Source organism: Narcine bancroftii, chromosome 3 (assembly GCF_036971445.1).
Source record: "Narcine bancroftii isolate sNarBan1 chromosome 3, sNarBan1.hap1, whole genome shotgun sequence".
Classification (NCBI taxonomy): Eukaryota; Metazoa; Chordata; class Chondrichthyes; order Torpediniformes; family Narcinidae; genus Narcine; species Narcine bancroftii.
In genome coordinates this window covers 205389586-205409760 of record NC_091471.1, presented here as the reverse complement: position 1 = coordinate 205409760, position 20175 = coordinate 205389586, and the positions used below count along the sequence as shown (strand labels likewise).

Here is a 20175-nt window from a genome sequence, read left to right as displayed (position 1 = left end):
CTACCTCCCTCAATTTTCAGGCTGCAACTAGGGTCACAAAAACACACATGATCCAGTAGCAGTTAGTACCTCATCTCCATCTCCCCTCTCCTCCAACCCCACTGGCACATTTATCATAAGATCTTTAATCATTTAATACATAAATGAAAAACTTTCCAAAAATCAGCAAAGAGAGAATAACTATTCTGAATGATTTAGTCTTACAGAGCTGTTATAAAAAGATTAGTACATCAAGGACACAGTAGCAACAACAGAGTTTTTATTTCTTCATTCCACCTGTGCTCTTGGAAGACCTTGCTCAAATTCTTCTTCTGCTTGTACAAAATTCAAAGAGAATTTATTTTGACCTGCAGGCAGGAAAATCTTCAAGGCTGCAGGATGACACAGCACAATTCAACATCCTTTTTCCCAAAGAGCCTTCTTGACTGGATTAAATTCTCTTCTTCTCTTTAATAGCTCTGCACTTAAATCAGGGTAGAACAAAACCCTTAATACTCAAGTGGGCCTTTCCTTGCTCTTGCCCCTTCTGCCCTTCTCTCTATCTTGATATCGAAGGAAGTTAATTAACACAGAACGCGGGTCCTAATTTGGAAATGGCTTTCCTCTCAGAGCTCTATGGGCTTTTTCAATCTCAATCGGGTATTCAAAATTCTGTGCTCCCAAAACATCAGGAATCCATTTTTTGAAAATAAAACAGTTGGGTCTCGCTCTGCTTCCCCTTCTTTAAGGCCCACTATTTTAAATATTATTTCTTACTCTGAAATTTTCCAATACGTCTACTTTCCGTTGAAGCTTTTGATTTTCCATAATCAAAGCAGTATAATGTCTTTCACTCTTGTCACTCTATCATGCTTGCATTTCTTCCTGCACCTTCTTTATTTTCCCATCCAATTTATCTAACTTTCTCTTCATTTTATTCACTGCATCCAAAACAGTTTGTTTCCCCTTTCATTCCTTGAAGGTCTCTTAATAATTCAACGTTGGCTACAACATCTACTTTTACTTTTTAAAATCTTAGCTTCTTTCAATACCTCATCATCATGTTGCTGTTCTTCATCTTCTTCTTCACTACCAGACGCTTGTGAGCCTGATTTCTCTTCTTCCAATGCTGTAGCTGAAGGCCCGACTTTTTGTGCATGCGCAGTTTTTCCTTGACACCATCTCTCCGCTGCTGTGGGCGAGTGACGTCAGTAGGTGGCAATTCCATAGATTAATTCGCCCAGAGAACAGCTTGAATGCTGGCTCCTTCCTTCAAACTCAATGCAGGCCTCTAGTATCCTCTTATTGTCGGGCTCCAGGTAGGGCTGTAGCAGTTTTTTCTTTTTCCAGAGGCATTTTTAAAGTATTGTTTTTTATACTTCAAAAAACTTAATTACTCTAAAACATTACTTATTTAGTATGTTTTTACTAATTTACCAGGAGGGTCAGATTTCTACATCCTAACCTTACAGCATCACTTGATTCCCCCACCCCCCCCCAACCCCGTTAATTTTCTTAAATTAGTGAACGATAAATGTTATTGCAGCAGCTTCTTACTTAGCCAAATGCTTGATGAGAATCTCCAATATTTCTCTGTTCTTTTCTGGAAGTTTATGAATAAGGGAATGAAGTAGCTTGATTCTTGATTCAGGACAACTGTTTTCTATAAAAAAGAGAAGACAACAGAACTCCCACATTAGATAATATCCTATTCATTTCCCTCCACTTAACATCATTCACAAGTTTTACAGAACCACTCTTTCAACAGATGAAACTCAACCTCTCTTACTTCTCAACATCTGACATCGTGCTGTTCCATGTCTCTCATTTTGCCTCTACCAGCCTGACACTGAGTTAAAAATAAAAGCTGTACATCTCAAACCTTTAAGCTTATCTATTTAGTTTACAGTCAATCAGCAATGACCCTAATCCACATTTGTTCCACAAACCTTCAAATCCCTAACATAACAAAAATCTAATACTCAATTTTTAATGTTAACTCCCCATATCAACAAAGCTTTTCATGGAGCAAGTTCCACATTGTCACCTTCTGTGTGAGGAGGTAATTCCTGATTTCTTCTTAAAAGCTCAATCTTTGATTTTAATTCAGCAGTCTTATTAATGTCTGAGCTCAAAGCAATAAAAGCTAATGTTATTCAATCTGTTACAATAATTTCCCCCTGGAGACAACTATCTCTTTCAAATGATTCAATACCAGCATTACCAGATTTCTTGATTAATATCCAGTCATGGATCGGCCTCAAACATGTCACTTCCATATTGAAAAGATTGAAGATGTCATCTATTGTTGCCATCACACACTTGAACTCTTCACTTCATTTCTAACCACTTAACATCATCCCATCAGGCTGAACCAGATGATTTTGTAACCACAGCAACTAATATGATCTTGTATGAACTTTCAAATCTATTTCCTTTCCACCACATATAAAAAACAACTATTGTAGCATTTCCTGGACCAGTCAATCTGCTGCTAAAATCTCATGCCCCATGTTTTTAAACATGTTAAAATTCATTTGCTTCAGCGCTCATTTGATGAACTCCCTGTTCACATGCACCATAAACCTCATGTCTAAAACTCTGGTTATTTTACTTGTATCTTAATCTGCCTCATTCATAATTCTGCCTGGGCCAAGTTGCAATGGCTAATGACTGCAAAGCTTCCAAATGATGATTATCACTTTATCATAAAATTCATTGATCCCTTCCACTTATAATATCCTTAACACAAGATCTGACTTAATCTCACCCCCTAACTGGTATAGATAAGGGTGCAGCAACATTACAACACCAGATTCCATTCATTTTATTTGAATAAATTGCATCACACCCCATATTTGTTTAATTTAAAACTGAATTGACAACTATGGTACACATGACTACTTACTGGTTAGAGAGATGAAATCCAAATGCAACTTGTATGTCATGATGGGCTCTGGGAGATTCCTTTTACATTAACAAAACAATAAATTAATTGAAAATCTGAATTAACCATTTGCTGTCTTGAATAACTAAAGTTCTCCATGCTGTATTTCTTTCTTTTTAAAATATTTTCATTGAGTTTAACACACAAATCCTACACACAAAGTATTTTAATAAAAAAAATAACAAGTCCTATCATAATCTTATGGATAGAAACAACTAAAATTACATTATATTTAAACAAAGGGTAAATTCTGTTTAACGATGTGACAACTATATTAAACAAGTTAATTTTTTTAAAAAACCAAAAACCTCAAACTAAATCTAATTGGTCCCCTCCCTCTAATCAAGGATACCTTGTAGAAAAAGATGTAAAGATATGAATCAAATATCCATGGAGTATTTATTTCTAAACTGAAGTATTTGATTTTCAAATTGTTTTTTTTTAAACTTTATTTAAAGATTTTATCACATGAATAAAACAAAAAAATTACATTTAAAGAAAAATAAAAATAAAGTAATTATTACAACACAGCATTAATGACCTAACTTAAATCAGTCTAACACCCCCCCCCCCATATATACGGCCACTAAAAAAAATCTATATACATAAAAAAAACCCACCCTTCCCCCCCAAAATAAAGAGTGAAGAATTAATAAAGTTAATAATATTATATATAAAAAAAACACTCACAAACAAAAAAAATAAGTAAAAATACTATAAAAAAGTTATCAAATCTAAAATATCACACATAAAACATATTTAAGTCAAACTTAATTGCATGTACTTAACAAATAGAGTCCACTTCAGCTTATAAAAAGACATCTTATCTTGAATTGAAAAAGATATATTTTCCATAATTAAACAAGACTTCATCTCTAAATACCACCTATGATTTTCAAATTGTATTTCTATTCCTTTAAGTAAAGTTTGACAATCTCCTTAACACTTTAATTGATTGAATGAAAACTAAATAAACATTTGAATTTAACTATTACATTTATATCTGAAGAAGGAATTTGACATGTAAAAGGATAAAATAATCAGCTTAATTTATGCAATTAACTCTGCTTTCAAATGTATATAATATTCCTCATCGATTTCATGCATTTACTCACTGGATTTGGATGACCCAGACAAGACCAGCACATATTGACTATCCCCAATGTACTTGCTGCAGTTCGATGATTGCAGACTGTGTCATAAAAGCAATCCCACATGACTGTTGATGGAGTTTTGGGAATTTGATCCTGTGACAATAAAGTCTGGATGGGAACCTGAATATCTTGGATATGTTGGTATTTCCATTTGCCTGATGCCTTCTCCCTTCAGGCATTATATAGAACAGTACAGCACAAGAACTATAATCCCTGCACTGACCAAGATGTCAGATTATAGTCCATGCTGCCTGCACAGGATCCATAACTCTCCATTTCTCTGCACATTTGTGTGTCTATCTATAAGCCTCTTAAACACCACTACTACTACAAATACTTCTGCTTCCACTATTATCCCTGGCAGCACATTCCAGGCACCTACTTCTTTTTCCTTTCTTTGGCTTGGCTTCACAGATGAAGATTTATGGAGGGGTATGTCCACGTCTGCTGCAGGCTCGTTGGTGACTGACAAGTCCGATGCGGGACAGGCAGGCATGGTTGCAGCGGTTGCAAGGGAAAATTGGTTGGTTGGGGTTGGGTGTTGGGTTTTTCCTCCTTTATCTTTTGTCAGTGAGGTGGGCTCTGCGGTCTTCTTCAAAGGAGGTTGCAGCCCGCCGAACTGTGAGGCGCCAAGATGCACGGTTTGAGGCGATATCAGCCCACTGGCGGTGGTCAATGTGGCAGGCACCAAGAGATTTCTTTAGGCAGTCCTTGTACCTTTTCTTTGGTGCACCTCTGTCACGGTGGCCAGTGGAGAGCTCGCCATATAACACGATCTTGGGAAGGCGATGGTCCTCCATTCTGGAGACGTGACCCATCCAGCGCAGCTGGATCTTCAGCAGCGTGGACTCGATGCTGTCGACCTCTGCCATCTCGAGTACTTCGACGTTAGGGATGAAAGCGCTCCAATGAATGTTGAGGATGGAGCGGAGACAACACTGGTGGAAGCGTTCTAGGAGCCGTAGGTGATGCCGGTTGAGGACCCATGATTCGGAGCCGAACAGGAGTGTGGGTATGACAACGGCTCTGTATACGCTTATCTTTGTGAGGTTTTTCAGTTGGTTGTTTTTCCAGACTCTTTTGTGTAGTCTTCCAAAGGCGCTATTTGCCTTGGCCAGTCTGTTGTCTATCTCGTTGTCGATCCTTGCATCTGATGAAATGGTGCAGCCGAGATAGGTAAACTGGTTGACCGTTTTGAGTTTTGTGTGCCCGATGGAGATGTGGGGGGGCTGGTAGTCATGGTGGGGAGCTGGCTGATGGAGGACCTCACTTTTCTTCAGGCTGACTTCCAGGCCAAACATTTTGGCAGTTTCCGCAAAGCAGGACGTCAAGCGCTGAAGAGCTGGCTCTGAATGGGCAACTAAAGCGGCATCGTCTGCAAAGAGTAGTTCACGGACAAGTTTCTCTTGTGTCTTGGTGTGAGCTTGCAGGCGCCTCAGATTGAAGAGACTGCCATCCGTGCGGTAGCGGATGTAAACAGCTTCTTCATTGTTGAGGTCTTTCATGGCTTGGTTCAGCATCATGCTGAAGAAGATTGAGAAGAGGGTTGGTGCGAGAACACAGTCTTGCTTCACCTACTACTCTGTAGAAAAACCCCCCATGCACATCCTTGAAACTCCCCCTAATGCACCTTACACATACTCCAATGTGACCCTAGGGAAAAAATGATTCTAACTTTCTACTCAAACTATGGCTCTCAAAATTTCATAAATTTCTATCATCCTGTCTCAGCCTCCAACACTCCAAAACTATCCTACTTCGTCCAACCTTTCCTTCTACCTCATACACTATAACCCAGGCAGCATCCAGGTAAATGGAATGACCAGAATTCCACACAATACTCCAAGTGCAGCCAAATGCACATTTCATACACCTGCAACATGACTTCCTTATTTTGCTACTCAATACTTCAACCAGGGAAGGCAAGACGTCAAATGCTTTCTCTATCAGAGTATCTACTTACACAACCAGTGGTAGTTGAGGATTCGGGTGTATCTGATGAAAGATCATAGCAAGTCATACTGATACTGCACACTGTGATAATGCTGCAATTAGATGAAGTGAATTAATATTTGCAATGGCAGATGGGACTCCGGTTAAACAACCAGTTTGTCATGAATGGTGTTGATTTTCTCAAGCAGATGTAATTGTCCAGGTAAGCAGTCCACCTTTTCTCCTGTTCTTTCAGATACAAAGTTTATAGCTGGTCCAATTCCCCACCAATCATCCTCTTGGTACCTACCCCTATGAACACAGAAAATGCTCCACTTGTGCCCACACCTCCTCACTCACCATTATTCGGGGCCCCAAACAGTCATTCCAAGTGAAGCAACATTTCACTTGTGAATCTGCAGGGGTCATCAACTACATCTGGTGCTCCCATTGTGGTCTCCTCTACATCAGAGGGACCAGGCGCAGATTGGGAGACCATTTTGTTGAGCACCTTGGTTCCATCCAACACAATAGCGTGGATCTCCCAGAGGCTACCCATTTCAATTCCCCATCCCATTCCCTTGCTGACATGCCTGCCTGTGGTTTCATGTACTGCCAGACTGAGACCACTCCAGATTGGAGGAAGAACACCTCATCTTCCAACTGGGCACCCTCCAACCAAATGGCATTAACATTGACTTCCCTGGCTTTCATTAAACACTCTTCCCCTTATTTCTCCCCCGCCGCCTTCCCCCCAACTCTGTCTCTCCCTTTTTGGTCTCCTTTCGAACAGACATGATAAATTATCACCTCCCCTTATCAAATCCAATTAACAGCTTTTATTGGTTTGGATTCCTCCTCTACCCAACATTGTCTGAATTCTGAGATTTCCTGTTCCTGGTTCATTCTGCTTAGTCTTTGAAGAAGGGTTCAGGCCTGAAATGTCAGCAATTTATCTTTGCTTTTTATAGATACTGAAAAACTGGCTGAGTTTCTCCAGCATTTTGGAGTGTTTACTGCAATAACAGCATCTGCAGACTTTTGTGTTTCACACAGTTATGGTCAATAAAATCCCCAGATTGATGTTGGATAATTTCATAATGGCCATTTCATTTGGTATCGAGAAGATTAGGCTCATTCTTGTGGGAGAGCATGGCATGATATACATATCAGTTGTCATTCAGCACCTCAGGCACCGACTCCTGTACCTGGGAACAGGAAGCTACATTAGCTGACAAATGGCAAATGGCATTAAACCTGTGCAATATACATCTTCACATCTTACATTATGGAAGGGTTATCAATGATAAGCTTAAGTTAAGTGCGTCTGAGAGAAACTCCTGCATAATATAAGATGAAAAAATGTCAAGTTACACTACACAATTTCTTTTATTTTCCTTTGTGCAAGGTAAAATGGAGAATTTGCTCTAATTTGGAGGCTTGGAGCGAGAGTCCTTAAAAGCATTTGTTAAGGTAAGTGCTTGTTTGGCTAATTAAATGTAGCCAATAAAAGGGAAGGAAGAGAGTGATCACTGAAGCTTAGCGGATTCAATGGCCCCATAAGAAAAATGCTTGCATGAGAAAGCACAGGTAAGAGCAAGTACGGTTAGGTAAGGTCTTTTCTTATTGTATCATCTGAGCACTGGCAATAGCTCTAATTGCAGGATGTGGGAAATCTGGGACAGCACAAGTATCCCCAATGATTACAAATGTGAGAAATGAATCCAGCTGCAGCATCTTACAGACCACATTAAGAAACTGGAGTTGAATGAATTCCAGATCACTCAGGAGGCAGAGGAGGTGATAGACAAGAATTGCTTTGCGGAAACTGCCAAAATGTTTGGCCTGGAAGTCAGCCTGAAGAAAACTGAGGTCCTCCATCAGCCAGCTCCCCACCATGACTACCAGCCCCCCCACATCTCCATCGGGCACACAAAACTCAAAACGGTCAACCAGTTTACCTATCTCGGCTGCACCATTTCATCAGATGCAAGGATCGACAATGAGATAGACAACAGACTCGCCAAGGCAAATAGCGCCTTTGGAAGACTACACAAAAGAGTCTGGAAAAACAACCAACTGAAAAACCTCACAAAGATAAGCGTATACAGAGCCGTTGTCATACCCACACTCCTGTTCGGCTCCGAATCATGGGTCCTCTACCGGCACCACCTACGGCTCCTAGAACGCTTCCACCAGCGTTGTCTCCGCTCCATCCTCAACATCCATTGGAGCGCTCACACCCCTAACGTCGAGGTACTCGAGATGGCAGAGGTCGACAGCATCGAGTCCACGCTGCTGAAGATCCAGCTGCGCTGGATGGGTCACGTCTCCAGAATGGAGGACCATCGCCTTCCCAAGATCGTATTATATGGCGAGCTCTCCACTGGCCACCGTGACAGAGGTGCACCAAAGAAAAGGTACAAGGACTGCCTAAAGAAATCTCTTGGTGCCTGCCACATTGACCACCGCCAGTGGGCTGATAACGCCTCAAACCGTGCATCTTGGCGCCTCACAGTTTGGCGGGCAGCAGCCTCCTTTGAAGAAGACCGCAGAGCCCACCTCACTGACAAAAGGCAAAGGAGGAAAAACCCAACACCCAACCCCAACCAACCAATTTTCCCTTGCAACCGCTGCAATCGTGTCTGCCTGTCCCGCATCGGACTGGTCAGCCACAAACGAGCCTGCAGCTGACGTGGACTTTTTTACCCCCTCCATAAATCTTCGTCCGCGAAGCCAAGCCAAAGAAGAAAGAAAGAAGACAGGGAAGCACTCATACCTAGGAGGCAGGTAGCTGGGTGACCGTCAGGAGAGGGAAAAGGTTACCCCTGTAGCTGTTCCCCTTAATAAAAGCAGAAATGCACTGGATGTTTGGGGACCACTTGTGCAGGATCCTCGATAGGTTTATCCCACTGAGACAGGGAAAAGATGGTCGGGCATTGAAGCTATGGTTGACAAGAGAGGTGGGTCAGCTACTCAAGAGAACAAAAGAAGCATACACAAGGTTTAAGAAGCAAGGTCAGGAAGGGCTTGTAAGAATTATATGGTAGCCAGGAAAGAACTCAAGGAGAGCTAGAGTGGAGCACAAGAAGACCTTGACAAGTAGGATTTCAGAAAACCCCAAGGTGTTCTACACAGACAGGAAGAATAGAAGGATGGATGGCTAGAGTGAGAATAAAAATGATTAAGGATAAAAGGTGGGGAAATGTGTCTGGAGGTACAGGAGCATAGATTTCTCTGGGATAGTCAGCATGGCATTGTGTGGGCAAGGCCAAGCCTCATGAGCCTTTTTTTTTAATACTTTAATTTAAAATTTTAAAACCTCAATAATATCAATTAATAATAAAATTTGTATACAGAAAAATATATCTGGATAACAAAAAAACCCCAACCTTCCTCTCCCTTCCCACTAATACCCACCCTCCTCCCCTATATCTACTCACTAAAAGAAAGAAGAAAAGGAGATCATCAATTATAATTCAACTACAGTTGAGTTTTTCAAGGAAGTGACAAACTAAATCAATGAAGGGAAGGCAGTATATAAGGCATTTGTCAAGATTCCCTGTGGTGGGCCCATTCAGAAAGTCACAAAGCACGGGATGCAATGAAGCTTGGCTGCTTGCATTCAGATTTGACTTGCCTGCAGAAAACAGAAGGTAGTAGTAGATAGAATACATTCTGTCTAGAAGATGGTGATTAGTGGCATTCCACAGGGATCTGTAGGAACTGCTAAACTCTCACCATACTATTCCTTTCAGCAAACAACCTTGTGTCCTTTATTCTCCAATTTTCATTATAACCATCTCACTCCCAGTCTGCCCTTCGCTGCCACACTCCTGCGCTGCCTGATGTGTTGCACGCCGGCAGGTGACCACAACGCTGCCCTTGCTCCCATTGTCAGCCCACACATGTGCATTTTCTCACTCGAGCATCGCCTCCATAGCTTCACCAGCAGCAAGTGGCCCTAAGCAAAGCCCATGTAGGCATGCGGCTGCGACAGCCCCCAAGTAATGCAAGGTGGCGACTGGATCTGGGTCTGCCTGCCACATAATGTTCTGGTGCATTGATTGTCCAGCCTGATGTGGTCTGGTACTGAAGCACTGGTAGTGGTTGACAGGAAGGGCTGGGATCTTGTGCCTTCACTGGTTTAGTGGGTGTCATGGCCAGCTGATTTTCGACATATGCTGGTTTTAAACAGTCAACAGATAGTGTTAATCTTTCCGTCCTGATAGATCACAAAAAGTTTGGGCTGGTTGGATGACTGCTGAAGCCCACGGCAAATGGTGTTGTGTCAAACCAAGACGTGTGTGCAGCATACTAAGTCGGCTGGCACGTAGACTGCAGTAGCTGCGTGTTGTCCTGAGTGACTGCATGATTGCCATAGACCTTTGGCAAAATTGGCAGGGTTAAGTGGTCTAGTTGTACGAGTAGAGTCGAAAAATTCCCTGGGAAGTGTCAGAGTGGTGCCATAGGCCCTTTCCACCACTGAATAAACTAGATCTACTTTTATGAATGATAAGCAGGACCAAGGGCAACTGTTCACTCCACTGGGATGCGTCACCCCCAGCTGTCAATGGCAGCGGAAGTGATCAATGAGGCCATTTGCCTGTGAGTGGTAAGCTGTCATTTGAATCTGGATGGTGCCTAAAAGGTCGATGAGAAGTTAGAAGAGGGCTGACTCAAACTATAATCCTCTGCCCGTTGTTATCGTGCCTGGATCACTGAAGGCCAGAACCCATTGGTCAATGAAAGCCCAGGCAAATGTCTCTGCAGAGATGTTGGTGATGGGGTTGGCCTCTTTCCATCTTGTCGTCCAATCTTCAGATGTGATTAATGGCTATACCCTCTCGATAGTGGAAGCAAACTGAGCAGATCCAGGTTTACATGTTTGAAACTGAAATTTGGGGCAGGAAAATCACCATGTGGTCTTAGTATTTCTGCATGGCAGTTTCACCAGATCAGCACATCACCCGCAGATGCAATTGTTTACATCTGCTGACATGCACTCTCATCAAACTCAAACTGGGATGGTGGATTGGTTTGACAGTATTGGCTGAGGACTGAAATGCCAGGCCATAACACATTAGGTTATGGCATAATGAAATTCTGCACCTGATTGTTCATACCTCATGGTTATCCAGTTCTGAACTTAACCCATTTTCCACAGCAACATAAACTTGATAGGATTTCTGCAGCCCACCTTTGTAAACACTGTCTCATGCAAGTGCAACTCTTAAATTGAGGAGGACAAGGGCAATTAAATTTTTCCATCGTATCGGTTAAAATAGTAATCACCATAGCCTCATTATTGCAGCTGGGTCCTTCAGGACCTGACCACTTCTTCAGAGTGGTGCCTCTATGCCAATCCCACTAAAGATACCACCTACATTAAAATAGACCCTTAATACTATTTTAAAATAATATTCAACAAGGGAGATTACTGCCTCATCAGAGATGGTATTGAAAAGGAACATTCCTTCCACAACTTTGTCTTGATTCCATGAGAATGTAAAGGGGTATTAACCCCATGCTGGGGTCTTGTTGCCCTACCCTTCTGACTAGTGTAACTCTTTGCTGTAGTTTTGCTCAAACTCTGGTTCCAGTTGAAGAGTTTACACTATAATTCTACAATGCAAGATTGAGTGATGTAATTTTCCTTCAATTCTGAAGCTTGAAACAGGTACTTATTTTTTTTTCTTTAAAGTTCATTTCTGAATCCTGAGATTTGTATATTTTGATAGAGTTTAATAGAAATAAGAACATGACAGTTTGAAAACAGCACAATGGAGGCACACAGCTCACCGCAAATACTGTTTCAGTGCACTGGTGATGGTCTTTGTTTCCCATTCCAGCCAGTTATTCAGATCCACTTCAGCACAGGTCTTTGAATCTGGAAAACATTATATTGATCAGCATAAAGATCTTAGCTTTCAATGCATAAGAAAATTGTAGGATTGGAATCCATATGGAGGACAAGATAGCCATACATTCTGAAACTTTTCAAACTTTGTTGAATGCTGGTGCACTTCTGCATTCTTTGCAAGAGTTTTATAGGAGCAGATGAAAGCAGCTCACTATCACTTTCCCAAGGAAAACTACAGATGGACAATAAACACTGGCCTTTACCTGTGTTTGTTGAGTCCTGAAAATTATTTTCAAAAATTTAATGTATGGATATTGCCTATGTGCTAAAATATTCAATTTTGATGTTCATTTATTGAAATCTGAATTTGTAGCAGTATAAATAACCTCCACTTTTAAACTTTCCATTAATATTAAGTGCCCGTTAGATTCCTCTTGAATATCTTTATATTGTAGCGGCCCGCTCATCGGGACAAGATGGGCAACAAATGCGGCATCCATGCAGAACCCACAGGGGCCAATGACCTTCATCACAGGTGACAACTCCCACGGTGGGAAACGATGAACAACGGCAGGAATACTAGCCAATCAGAGGCCAGCGCTATGGTGACATTACTCCTGTCGTTAGGAGCTGGGAGAGAATATAAGCAGAGCAGCCAATGCAATAAACTAGTCTTCAACTTCTTGGGTACTTGTCATTCTTTTCACGCTACAATAACAACATTAAACTCAGTCACGCCACTGAATCATACCTTCAGTAAACCATTGTTCCAGGTTCCAGGAAGTGTGAACTGTTTGCTAATTGTGGATATTCCAAAATCCATTGCAAAATTAACAAGCTCCATATTTGGGAAAAGCTTAAACAAAAAATCTTCAACTATTTTAAATTCACAACCACTGTTAACTTCTGGAATTCATTTTCATTACAAGATTTAGTTTCTAATTAACATGAATGCTCAAGAGAGTTTCATTTTGATGCCAACTGTAGCTGGACTCTTCTACATTAATATTATAATTAGCCTCAATGTAAAGAAAATGTAAACACCACTTTTGCCTACACTTATCTACAATGGTTAAAATATTGCACATTATTTCAATTTTGTATTAATTATTTTGCAGTTTATTTCCATTGTTTAACTATAAAATATTTTTATATTCATTGAAACACCTGATAAAAGTTCATGGTTCATCTAATTCATCTTTAATGACCTTGTGCTCTCACAATAAAGGAGTGACTGACTAAATAAGGCAATCAATCCTTATTAATTACAACAGATTCTAACACTAGGCAAGGATCACTTTGGACACCAGAAATCTAAAATTGCTGTGCCCAGGCGGCACACGATGTGTCAAACCGTACACACATTGAAATGCAAGCATAATGTGCTAAGAGTCCTCTCGAGTTCTTCCCCTTTCTCAAATGTTATGCACTAGATCAGCAACAATGGAAATATATCAAGAGAATGGTATCTTCATAAAATAATTTTTATTAATAACATAACGCTTCTTACTTAACTCTAAACTTTACTCTAACTTAAAACCATTATGTGCAAATGTATACATGTCTGTGAGTCACAAAACAATTTCTGTTCAGGTATAATTCTGAAGAAATGATTTTCAAGTTCAATCAGTTTGTTTTGAAACTCATATTCTTTAAATTGTTGCTCAAATTCACCAATTTCTTGTCGAGTAGTTTTCAAAGAATTGTTTCTTCACGTGACTGATTTCCCCATCCTGCATGGAGGTTTCACTACTTGTTTTACTTCCACAAACCCCGGTAAGGGTTTCATGAAGTGCCATGCAGAAATGGACACAGGACTACTCTCTCTCTCTCTTTCTCTTAAAGAGACAGTTGGAAGTGGACATTCTCTTTCAAAAGCCACTTATCCTGTGTTCTCCTTTGACCAGGACTAACATGTAACAGTACCTGTCTGGTTATTGCATCTTCAATCCTGTCTTATTTACAGTACAGACAAGCAACTGCTTCTGGTCTCAAAATGTCTGATTTCAGAAATACAATATGTTCTCTCAAAATGTCTTTAATCATGCGACATGATATTATTGCTGTCTTTGAAGTTTACATTCCAAACGTTTATGAGTGGATATGACACTGGATGATCTGTTGACCAGCCAGCAGATGGCTTCCTTGTATCCACAGCTGAATTTCCATTCCAACAACATAGGTAAACAAGCAAAGAGTCTTCTGTTTCATTAGCTATCCTTCTTGAGCAACCCCAATGTCCTAGATATTCCAATGAACAAACATTCTAGTTTTATTGCTTACCAGTCTTTGCAACTCCAAAAATGGCTTCTCTCTCTCTCTGAGTATATTTGTATGTATCTAAACCCATAAAATAACTTTACTAAAAATATACATTTTATCACTAAAGATTAATAATATTAATTCTATCACACAAATAATAGTGCAACTAGGAAATTGTTTCTAATCAGTATTTATTTAATGGAAAAATATTACACACCAGTTTCACTTAAATAAAATTAAAATTCTGCAGATTCAAAAAATCAAAAATAAAAGCAGAAAACATTTAACATACTCATGAGCTCAGTGGAGTAATTAGAGTTAATGTTTCAACTGATGACTGAAATGTTATTAACCTGAAACTATAACTTTTTCCAGCTCCACTATTACATTATGATAAAGATAGAACATAGTACATAACAGCACAGTGCAGGCCCTTTGGCTATGAAGTTGTGCCAATTAATACAAGCCTATTCAACAAACTAATCCTTCCCTGTCTCACACCCTTAACCCTGTATTTTTCTTGCATCCATATGCCCAAGGGTCTTTTTAAATGTCTCTATTGTACCAGTCTCCAGCACCACTCCTGACAACACATTCCAGGTACCATTCTCTCTCTACATCAGGTACCCCAGTGGTCGTGAGGATGCTGTCTCAACCAGGGATCTAGCATCAGCAGGGCCCCACCCACCAGCATCACGACTACCTGGCCCAACCTCCCCACCATGGGTACCCTTGGCCCATCCAGGATCTGGGGGCCGATCTCCTCCCTATGCCCCTCCATACAGCCCCAATCCTAGACCACACCCACCCAGCTACTCCCCACCGCGGACAGACGTACAGATTGATACCGCGCTGTCCACACTGACGCCCGCCACAGCTATGCTGGACCCAGCCAACCCTCAGGCAGCAACCGCACCCTCGCCGACTTTTGACCAGGAGCCAACCCTGTGATGGTCCCAGATGCTCCGACAGGCACCGGACTGCCTGAACCTGTAAATACCACCTGCCATTGTTTACACAGCCCCCTGGGACAATTTTAAGAAGGGGGTGAATGTGGTAATACTGTTACGGAGTCCAGAGGACCCCAAAAACCAGCAGCAATAGACATGCACCACAACACAGGGGTACTTAAACAAAAGGAGTTTTGAATTATATTTGAACAAGAAAACAGAATTGAACTTTAACATTACTTAACCTACCTAACTACTTAATCCCCCCTCCCCCCCCCTCCCCAATACTAAGTGTGTAATGTATATTTAAGGTTAGAAAAGTTCTTTGGATCACAATCCAATCTGACTGGTTGCAGGCAATTCTTGTACTGTGCACAGAAGTTAGCATTTACAAAGTTCACCAGTCTTTGGTACTTAACAGGCAAATGGTTACCACTCAGGAGGGTTCTTGCTGGATTTCAGAGAGAGATTCCTTTCCCAGGACATCCGCAACTGACTCTTTCTCAATCAGTCTTGCTGATGGAATTTGCCACCTTCAGGGTTCTCCAGATGATCTTCTTTCTTTCAGGTCACCTTTCAGATCACCAGTCTTCTCCTTTGACCAGACAGCCTTCCAAGGTTTGCCAGCTTTGTCCTTCTGGAAATAATTTCTGTGACTCCTCTCTCTCTGTTTCACATCCTCCCTCTCTGAGAGCAAAACAGTTCTCTCCTGCCTGCAAAGATCACATGTTCTCCCAGGCAAGCTGCTGCCGATACTTTGTTGCCTCCTGCAAAAGTTCTGCAAATATTCTGTGTTTTAAAATGTGTGTGTGCAAGCTGCTCTAACAATTCCTCCCAAACCACCTCCGCAGGGGCGATCTCTGTACCTGCAGGAAGATCACCTTGGGGGCTGACTCCACCTGGCCGGCTGTCAATCAGCCAACCTGAATATAAACCTGAGCCGGTTCCTCCTGAGCCAGTCAGATGGGGAGCCATCAAGGCTTGAACTGGTGTTTAGACATTTACTGGAATAAAGTCTGTTGTACAGTCTTTTGAGATTTGTGCTTGCTTGTTGCTACCTCAGCGCACCACACATCTCCCCTAACTTTCCTCCCCTTACCCTGTACAGATGTCCTCTGGTGTTTGCTACTCTTGCGCCAAGGCTGGCTGTGGACCCTATCTATGCCACTCACAATCTTGTAGACCTCTATTAAGTCATCTGTCATACTTTAAAGAGAAAATCCATAGCTCTGTTAATCTTACGTCATAAGACATGTTCTCCAAGATGTATAATTTATCTTGAATTCTTCCATAATATTCACCGGAAACTTTAGAATAGGATTTTGATGGAAATACTACCAAATGCTTAGGCAGACTGATGTATTAAAATTCAGTATTAAAATAAGTTGCTTGATTTGGTAGTGGTAGATTGCTATGTGCTATGTGGTAGATTGCTCTGCCTTCAATAAAGTATGCAATTCAGTCCCATTTATTTTTCTTGTAGCCTTTCCAAATATCAAACAATGCATCAGCAAAACAGATTTAGCAACAACATGTCCTAAAAAAGGGTTAAGTAGGGCATCAGTGGAAACTATTCATGACCAATTTTACACATCAATGAACATTCAGTAATAAAACTTCAACAGTGAGCGTGAGAACAGACCGTTCCCATGCAATTCTTCCTAAATTATTCGAGAAGCCTATATACTGTTGTACACACAAAACAATGATCCAACTGCCTCTAAGGTATAAACCTGCTTTGAGCCAGGAAAATTGAACATATGTTTTAAAATAATGTTTTAGTCAAATAAGGGAACAAATTGAAAAATGATTTTTAAAGTATGCTTGGTAGAATTCTAAAAAGCTTCCAACTAAAAATGTTGCTGTGATTTTCTCCAATTGTTTTCAATTTGTTTATCTGTAAAAGTATAATTAGGAAGAACTTTTTATGCCAGTCTTTCTGTCAAGCAGCAAACTTTGTTCATTTAAAAGGAATCCAAATCCATGATCTCCTTCATTAATAGCAAAGGAAACTAATAATAGCTGGAAAGTTAGCTGAGAATGGCTATCTTTATAAAAAATTATTTCCTGCCACTGAATAGGCTGAACCAGTGTTTCAACTAACGTACCCAATTTAAATATCCTTTCTACTGGGTGCTCGTGTCTAGCCTTTTATCTGGGATTCCAAACACCGGCAACTCCAAAAACCGGCACTTTATTCGGTAATGACTTTATACATAAGTAATGTTAATTTCCTGTAATAAATTCTCCATTTTCAGAGGGAGGACCCCCCTCCCCCCCCACTCAGTTCCCATTGACTTCACCTCCTTCCCCATGGGCACCTCTTTTACCTTCGGTGGAAAGGTGACTCTCGGCCCCCAGCAGCCAGTGAAGGAGAAGCAGGCGGTGTCTGACTAAATGCAGGAGCAATGGCTATCTTCCTTACCCATAATCTCCCACTCAGCTAGAACTGCTCTGGCTGAGTTTTGTTACTGAATGTTCATTGGTGTATAGAATTGGTCATGAATAGTTTCCACTGCTACCCTATTTAACCCTTTTTTAGGACATAATGCTGTTAAATCTGCTTTGCTGATGCATTGTTTGACATTTGGAAAGGCTACAAGAAAAATAAATGGGAATGGATTGCATACTTTATTGAAGGCGCGATCCAATGCAGCGCTCCATAAACTCCGAGCTCGGCACTGCACCCCTGCTATTGCATACGGAGTTAGATGGGCCCCACTCCCGGGCGACAGACAGTGCTGCACTGACAAAGTGTACCTGACGGGTGGCTTGGTGGAGTTCCTGAAAGCTGCCAATGCTCAGCTCCACTGCCTTGACAGCTCACTCACCCTGCAGCTCTGCACCTCGTGTCCAGCCTTTTGCCCTGCTTGGCCGCTGGCTCAGAGTAGACGACACTGGCTGCCTTTTTGACTGAGCTCCCAGGCCACCCCATCACTTCCGACCTCCAATTGACTGATGCACTGGTCAAGAGCCTCCTATATGGTGCATGTCGAACCATTGCTCAGCCCAGTCAGCAACAACCCCCCCCACGATCAGCCCAACAGATAGCCAGGGGGGGTGGGGAAAGGGACGGTGGGGGCTAGGAGTGAGGCATTTGCTTAAAGAGACCAAAATCAAAAGGATTCCAAAATATGGAAGATTCTGAAAATGGCAAGTGTCCAGTCCCGACGATCCCTGATAAAAGGTTAGACACTTGTGCTAGGTAGGTAAAGGCTAATCGGGGTGTTGGGGGGAGCGTGGGGAGGTTTGTTTGTCCTAACTGATGCAACTTTGTGAAATACCATATTTGATAGCATATAGGACATGCCCATTTTTAGCATGAGATTTTAGGAAAAGTTTTAGTGTATTTACCTCATTCAATTTTCTCGGGGGTCCTGTCGCTTGCACCCTCGCTCCCATCACTTGCACCCTCCCTCCCGTCGCTCGCACCATTGCTCCTTCCCTCCCACAGTGCTTTGAGGAGAGCACTGGGCCTCGATGGTCAGCTTGTCGAACAAAGACTGATCTTCAAGTCCCAGCGCCCTCCTCAAAGCACTGTGGGAGAGACAGAGCGACAGAAGAGAGAGAGAGAGAGAGAGAGAGAGAGAGAGAGAGAGAGAGAGAGAAGAGAGAAAGTGCTGGCAGGCAGGAAGGAGAGAGAGCATGAGAGTGAGCCTTCTTACCAGGGGAAGTGAGCGGCGACAATTCTGGAAAACACAGGTGAGCTGTTTGAGCACTTTCCTCCTGCTGCAATCTTGCAAAATGATGGCACGAAAATGTGGTTTTTGAGGCAATTTTTTTGGAATAAAAAGGGGGTCCTATATGCCATCAAATTTGGTAGATGTAAGCAGCTGGGACAAAACTACAGTTGTTTGAACCCACCATGTTACAATTACCTGCCAAATGAAAACACTGGCACTATTTGTTAGAATTCCTGAGCCTAGTTCACTGGTGAACTGCCTGTCTCAGACTCAGGCCTTACAACAACATTGCTCCATTCCTTTTCTGAAACACCTACTGGTACTTATGCCACAGTATTGCAGCAATCATTTATTACATCCAGTGTATGGAACACTGCTTATAGAGTACACCAATGCATAAATCCAGAATATTTTGTCTCAAAAAGTAGTGGAATTTTCACAGGGAATTTGATATCTATTTTGAGAGGAAAAATTTGCAAGATTATGGGTAAAAAGTTCATATCTGAGTGGACAGCTTTTTTAAGGGGTGACATCAGTGATCCCAATGCACTTTTATTTTATAAATCTGTAATTTATTGAACCAAACCATGCTATAAATAACACAACCATATTTATTTCAACAAAATCACTGAGCTTGATTTTAAAATTGTAAGTGTTTTTCTTTAGCCTCACTCTGCCTTTGTTAACACATATTAGAAATGTTTCAAAACCCGTGACAGCATCAAATTACCAAAAGGCCATAAAAGATGTTTTGAGCTATTGGATATTGCCATAGTAGAAGCTTAGAGCAGCACTTCGACTGATGGAGTCAATTTAGCTTCTGAATGGAAGTAATGGAGGGGTTGATGGGATATTATGCTCTGGAGTTAGATGGAGTTAGATGGGGAACAGTATGCCATGGATGCTTTGAAGAATGGTTACATCAGCCTGACTTCAACATCAATGCTGCTTCAGTGCCTCAAATGCCAAGATCAGCCATGGGAAGAGTGAGGTGGCTAGTGAAGGCAGTGGGTCATATCGATCCGAATTGGCATCATTGAAGACAGCTTCAATGAGTTGTGTACTCGGAAAAACACTGACCATTCAATAAATTCATCAGCCGCTGGACTTTTGAACTGACTCCAACCACTCGATATAAACCTTGATCATTAAGTCCTAAAATAAAACAAAAAAAATTAATATAAATCAGAATGATCAAGAAATGCCTTAATATGCATTGTCCTTTCTGCTTGCAGGGTAAATTATTTTATACAGCAACAAAAAACAATCTGTTGGAAGAACTCAGCAGGTCAAGTAGCATCAGTGCAGGGAAAGAGAATTTTTGATGTTTCAGGTTGAAATTTTTTGTAATGTTTTGGCCTAATTAGCATTTTTTTGGCCTCCAATCCCAGCATCACCCATCCCT

The 20175-nt window shown here is 41.4% G+C and overlaps 1 protein-coding gene and 1 long non-coding RNA gene across 9 annotated transcripts in view; one reads left to right on the top strand and one right to left on the bottom strand.

Annotated features, from left to right (window-relative positions):
- arhgap10 (Rho GTPase activating protein 10) overlaps window positions 1–20175 on the bottom strand; it is a 231875-nt gene that overhangs the window by 38563 nt on the left and 173137 nt on the right. For 2 of the 3 annotated variants that reach the window (XM_069926401.1, XM_069926403.1), the window contains exons 14-17: window positions 19851–19925; window positions 11815–11902; window positions 2888–2946; window positions 1537–1642 (exon numbers count right to left, since the gene is read on the bottom strand). In XM_069926401.1, coding sequence (XP_069782502.1) covers window positions 1537–1642; window positions 2888–2946; window positions 11815–11902; window positions 19851–19925 — 328 coding nt within the window. The remainder of the gene's footprint in view (window positions 1–1536; window positions 1643–2887; window positions 2947–11814; window positions 11903–19850; window positions 19926–20175) is intronic. The other variant, XM_069926402.1, reaches the window with a different exon arrangement.
- The window catches only part of LOC138758054 (uncharacterized), a 96965-nt gene that overhangs the window by 48648 nt on the left and 28142 nt on the right, over window positions 1–20175 (top strand). For 3 of the 6 annotated variants that reach the window (XR_011354099.1, XR_011354101.1, XR_011354097.1), the window contains 2 exons: window positions 7421–7485; window positions 12331–12559. This is a non-coding gene — a long non-coding RNA (uncharacterized lncRNA). Of the gene's footprint in view, window positions 1–7420; window positions 7486–11592; window positions 11693–12330; window positions 12560–20175 lie in introns of those variants that run through there. The other 3 variants (XR_011354100.1, XR_011354098.1, XR_011354102.1) reach the window with 2 other exon arrangements.